A 6,313-nucleotide genomic window follows, 5' to 3' on the forward strand; every position below is an offset into this window, starting at 1 on the left:
ATTTCAATGGAGGCCTAACTCTCTGGGCATTCTTCCTTTGTTTTTCAATTAGACTCATCCAGGGAGGTGTATGCAAGTCAGATTTTGTGAAGGCAGACACTGAATTCCTACAGGGCACCAGAAGGAGCACAGCAAGATGTAGCAGGGGTAAAAGCTTTTCTCTTTTGGGTTTTTTTTTTTGAATCATATTTTAATTTATTGGCATTGTCAATCGAGAACAAGACAGGATTTCTTTTCATGCAGGGAGTTAGTTTTTTTTTCTTAATTTTTTTGACAGACAGAGACCACAAGCAGGCAGGAAGGCAGGCAGAGAGAGAGGGGGAAGCAGGTTCCCCTCCGAGCAGAGCCCGATGTGCGGCTCGATCCCAGGACCCCGGGATCATGACCCCAGCCAAAGGCAGAGGCTTTAACCCACTGAGCCACCCAGGCGCCCCGGGAGATAGTTTTCAATCTGTTGTAACATGGATCCACACATCTTCACCTTGGAAAATGTAGCATTTCAAGCTTTAGCCAGGGTAGATTACTCTTTTTTCAGTTTCACAATTTTTGCAGTGCTGTCAGAAGTCTTCTCAGCATTTGCTTTGAACTCGACCTTCAGTGCATCTCTCACTGCTTTTGCACAGATCTGGGAGTACTGGATGTAGCTGAGGCCAGCCTGTCGCCAGTACCCCACCTTGATGTTGCGAGGGTGGGCATGTCGGGTCGAATCATGAGGATGCCTTAATGTTGGCTCGATGCACGGCCCAGCAGCAAGAAGGACTCTTTGTGTTTTTTAAAAAAGATTTTGTTTATGTATTTGTCAGAGAGAGATTGAGTGAGCACAAGTAGGGAGAGTTGCAGGCAGAGAGAGAAAAGCAGACTCCCTGCGGAGCAGAGAACCCAAGGACTTAATCCCAGGACCCTGGGATCATGACCTGAGCTGAAGGAAGACATGTAACTGAGTGAGCCACCTAGGTGTCCTAGTTTTGGTGTCATTTCCCCCTTGATCTTATAATGCTGCTGACAGTGCCCTGGAGAAGACTTAGCTTCTCTTGCCTTTGGGTGAATGAGTATGGCATCGTAGCAGGTTGTGTTCTAGAGGGCTGGCTGCCAGGAATCTTGCCAGTTCTCTAGTGAGGGTTTTCCTGCCCAACAGGCTTGGTCTGCAGCATGTTGGTGAATTTTTTTCCTTTCTGGGGACTCTGGTCCCACCTGGTCCAATAAACAGAATGTCAGTCTTATTCTTTAAAATGTATTCCATTTTTTGGATGCTCTACCTCAGTTCTAGAGGAAATGTCTGCTTACTGTATCTTCTACTTCTGGTTTCCATAGAGCTTTCTTTTATCTCTTTCATAATTAAATACCTCTTTCTTAGTAATTCTTTCTATCAGATTTTCCCTGTTAAAATGACTGATGTGGCTTCTGCCTCCTGACTGGACACTGGCTGATACAAATGTCTAAACTGAACTGTATGTTGGAACAGGGCACTACACTTCTCATAGTATATCGGAAAGGGTAGTGGAAGAATTTTCAAATTTACCAAACAACAACAACAACAAACCAGTAAAGCCATAAATATACTCTTTGGGATCTGTACATATATTTTAAATGCTCTATATGTTAATATATTATCTGACATGTTCATCTCCTCCTTCCATATGGCTTGTGGCTTTATGACACTGGATTCCTTAGATGGGCTATGGCATATTTCCTTTGAAATGGGGGGGAAAGGAAGGTATGGATGTGATATGAATTATCCACACAAAAAAGAGGAGTCTTTTGAAACAAGTGCACCAGTTGCCCATGTAATTCCAAAAAGAATGGTTAAAACCATCATTCTTGGGAGGAGTGAGGTCAGCATCATGGCAGAATGAGTCCTTCCATTTGTCTCCCCCTTTCTGTTTACAACTAGTAGGATTCCAAAACCCAACAAAGTTTCCTCTGCACAGCACACCAGATGCCAAAGAGATCCATCCATGTTTACATCTGAAGAAGGCTGTATTGGGCCTCATGGAGACCAGAGCCCAGGCAGCTTGGTGGGGCCTGCTATCCTGGCTTCTACAGTGGTGGAAATGTTCACTTGTGACTCCTGTGGCCGAGGAGCTGGGGTTGGAAAGGAGTGACTGAAAGGCTACTTGGTCCTGTGAGCTGTGGCTGGAGGACCCCCTAGTTATGAAGCCATAGAGCAGCGTCCTCTGAGGTAGGGTATCTGTGACCAGGAGGGGACAGTGGGGGGAAGGAAAAGGCAAGGGAGGGAGGGAGAGAAGAAGAAACACTTTATGCACTGTCTGTCCTGAGAGTTCAGCAAGAGAACTCCCAGGTCCCTGGGAATCCTGAACTTGAGGATCCTCCTCCTGGAGTGTGGGGCACACCCAAAGCCCAAGGGCTTAGTACATACTGGCCCCTGCAGAGTGCCAGCCTCCTACTTTTTTTTTTTCTTTAAGCTTGGTCTTTCCAGCTACCAGGGCTACTCTGGTAAGAGAAATCAGAAACTTGTTCTCTTCTGTCACCTGCTGTAATACTAAAGAAGGGCCTCTAACCTTCCACCCATGAACTGTTAGAATCAAAGTTAACACATTTTTACCTACAAAAGGTGTTGGCTACTTCAAAGTATTCGGCTAAGGAAGATCTCATTAAAGAGTATGAAAAATCATGGTAATATGGCTTTCCTAAAAGAAAATGACAGTTCTCCAGCCACCAACCCTACATTTACAGAAGATTGTGATCTAAGTAATAGAGAATTCAAAATAACTTTCAGAACAGAATTCAGCAAGATACAAGAGAATCAGGCAATTCAATGAACTCAGTAATAAAATAAAAGGATAGAAGGAGTCCTTTACCCAAGAGATCAAATTTCTAAAAAAGCACCAAACCGAAATTCTGGAGCTGAACTCAGTAAATGAGATGAAGAATGCAGTAGAAACATTGGAAATAGAGCAGATGAGGTGGAAGGGAGAATACATGATCTGAAAGGTGGAATCTAGAAATGATTCAGGTAGAAGTGAAGAGAACTAAGGTTTATTATTTTATTTCAAAGTGAAGAAACCCTGGGGTGCCTGGCTGCTTCAGTTAGTGGAACATCCGACTCTTGATCTTTGGATTGTGACCTGGAGCTCTACGTTGCATGTAGAGATTACTTAAAAGAAAAACAAGCTTAAAAAATGAAGAAATCCTTCAAGAGCTACCAGTCTCCATTAGGAGAGCCAGTTAAGAATAGTGGGTATACCAAAAGGAGAAGAGAAGGAGAAGAGGGGCAGAGTTGTTATTACAAAAGTGTTGACTGAGAACTTCCCAATTCTGGGGAAAGAAGTGGACATAGACGTCTGTGAAGTTAATATATAACCTTATTATCTCAATACAAAATACCATCTCCAAGACACTTTCCGAAGACACTGTCAAATGTCAAAGATAAAGAAGGAATCTTGAAAGTATAAAAGAAAGTAACCTAAAAATGAGCTCCCATAGGAGAGATCATGAGCAGATTTCTCAGCAGAAACTCTGTAGGCCAGGAGAGAGTGGAATGACATACTCATAGCATTGACAAATAAATATTGCCAGACAAGAAATCTGTATCCAGGATTTATCTTTCAGACATGAAGGAGAAATAGAGACTTTCCCAGACAAAAAAACTTGAGGGAATTCCCCAGCACTAGTACTGCCTCCAAGACATATTGGGCGGAACTTTAATACTGCAATGAAAAGATGAAGGTACAGAGACTCTGAGTGAGAAACTGTAACCTTATTTTAGAATAGGGCATTAAACACTTAATGATAACAGCAATGGCTAAAGTTATTAAAAATAACTAGAGCTACTACAGTTGGTAACAAACCCATACCAGGAAAAGAGTTTGTGACAGCAAAAATGTAAAAGGGGAAGAGGACAGCCATGTAGGCAAATGACAAAAAGTTGCCAACAGCAGGAAAAGCACCATTTAATCTATGAGACAGTTTATACAAACCTCATGGTAAGACAAAACAATATCTAGAGCAGAGAGAACCTTAAAAAAGGGCAAACTGAGGGAATCATCATGGAAAACCAGCAAGTGACAAAAGTAGACAGAAACACAAAGAAGAAGAAATAATAAAGATATAAAACAACCAGAAAAGAAAAGATAAAGTGACAATAGTAAGTCCTTTCATATCAATAATCACTTAAAGGTAAGTGGGTTGACTTTACCAATCAAATGACAGATAGTGCCTTGATAAATTAAAAACATAGACCCAACTATGTGATGCTTTCAGAAGGCTCATTTTAGCTTTAAGGACAAATGTAGGTTTATAGTGAAGGAATGGATGTGGATAACCCAAGCAAATGGTACCAAAAAAGAAAGAAGGTGTAGTCATGTGCATATTAGACAAGATAGACTTCAAGCCAAAAAGAAGATATAACAGTTGTAAATACATGTGCCCTCAATACCTGAGTATTGAAATACGTTAAACAAATACAGATCTTAAAGGAGAGATAGACAATAATCCAATAATAGCAGGGGACCTCAATACCTGACGGTCCACAATAGTTTTATTATCCAGATGCAGAATCAGCAAGATTCTAATTCTAATTTTAAACAACTGAGGCCAGACACCTGGTTCCTGGACTAGTCTTGAAAGCATGTGCAGAACTATATTGTATTAGTTGCATTATGACCTTAGCTGCACGTCACGTTTTATTCCCTACTGAGGACGTTTTTGCATCTCTTAACCTCATGCATGATCAATCATTTACTTTGCTTTTTACCCCTACTCCCGTTTACCCACTGATTATAGGAACCTAATGGGGAGTGGAAAGAAACATTTGTCTCAAAATTATCTGACATACCTGATCTTTCCAGGTCCTGAATGGGGTACCTTATTTTCTGGAAAAATATAGAACTCCAGATTGTTTCAAGGCCCACCCTCTCAAGGTTTCCAAAAACACCTCATCCTCCTCTCATACATTCACCTCCTTCCCCAAACAAGTAGTGGCTATCCCTTTTCCTCCAGAGGGCAATGCAGCTTTGGGAATGATAGCCAGCCTTCTCACTTGGTTTTTCTTGCGATAAGGAAGCTTCCTTTGCCTCAAAACCCATGTCTCAGACATTGGCTTACTGGGCATTGGGTGCTCAACCAGTCCGAGTTTGGTAACACAATCAATAGGTCAAAGAGGAAATCAAAAGGGAAATAAAATAATGGTCTCAAACAAGTGAAAATGAAAATACAATATATCAAATTTTGTGGGTTGCACTAAAAGCAGTTCTGAGAGGAAGTTTAGAGCAACAAAAAATTAGAAAGATGTCAAACAATCTACCTTTATACTTCAATGAGCTAGAAAAAGAGGAGAAATTAAGCCCAAAGTTAACAAAAGGAAAGAAATAATAAAAATCAGAGCAGAAGTAAATGAAATAGAGGCCAGAAAAACAATAGAAAGGTTCAGTGAAACTAAAAGCTGGTTCTAGAAGATGATAAACACAAACTGGCAAAAAGCTAGCTAGTCTAAGAAAAAAAGAGACATAGTACTGTATGGTGACTAATACAAAATTAAAAAAGAAGTAAAAGGGGGTTATTACAATGGATAGGACAGGAATATGTAGAATCATGAAAGACTATGAATAATTGCATACCAACAAATTATATATGTAAAGAAACATATATATGGAACATATACATATAAGGAACATATACATATATATGTAAAGGGTCCATTCCTACAAACGCACAACTGACCAAGACTGACTTAGGAAGATGTAGACAACCTGAACAGACCAGTCTAGTCATCTGAGAGGCACAAGTGGAGGCTGAAGGTCAGGAAGACAGACTTGTAGGGGAGGCGCAGATACCAGAGAGCCTGGGGTTGAGGAACACATGGGGCCAATAGGTCCCCACATTGCAACTGGCATACACAAGGAACTCTCCTTATGGCTGTTCTCTGCCCACTGATAACCAGATTAGCTCTGACCTGGCTGAGTTCCAAGAGCCCCCTCAACTTGCCTCTGTATTCATTGTGGAGAACTGGGCACCAGGAACTTTGGAACAGCTACAGTGAGATTCCAGAAAAATGGCGTCCCCACTCCATTGCTATCCCTTCCAGAAAGACAACTCTCCCTGTGGTCCTGCCTATTTGTCTCTTCCCCCAGAGCCCAGCTGGTGGAAGATGTGCCCTGGGACAATGTCCCTGCAGAGAAGGGGCATGTCTTTCTATTACCATCTAACCGAATAGGACAAGTACTGGATCTGCCTTCACACCAGTGTGAGGAACCCCAGCACTCAGGACATTTATCCAGGCCCCGCCCCTCCTAGCATCCTGTTCAGCCACCATTGAGGTTTTCTGAATGGTAAAGTGGACTCCAAAGTCCCTGTT

The 6,313-nt window shown here is 41.8% G+C and overlaps 1 protein-coding gene across 1 annotated transcript in view; it reads right to left on the bottom strand.

Moving 5' to 3' along the window:
* Positions 1-478: 478 nt before the first annotated feature.
* The window catches only part of LOC132018577 (ATP synthase subunit epsilon, mitochondrial-like), an 18,998-nt gene continuing 13,163 nt past the window's right edge, over positions 479-6,313 (bottom strand). The window contains exon 2 of the mRNA XM_059401524.1: positions 479-673. Within this exon, the coding sequence (XP_059257507.1) occupies positions 521-673 (153 nt within the window). The 3' untranslated portion in view covers positions 479-520. The remainder of the gene's footprint in view (positions 674-6,313) is intronic.

This window comes from Mustela nigripes, chromosome 5 (genome assembly GCF_022355385.1).
Source record: "Mustela nigripes isolate SB6536 chromosome 5, MUSNIG.SB6536, whole genome shotgun sequence".
NCBI lineage: Eukaryota > Metazoa > Chordata > Mammalia > Carnivora > Mustelidae > Mustela > Mustela nigripes.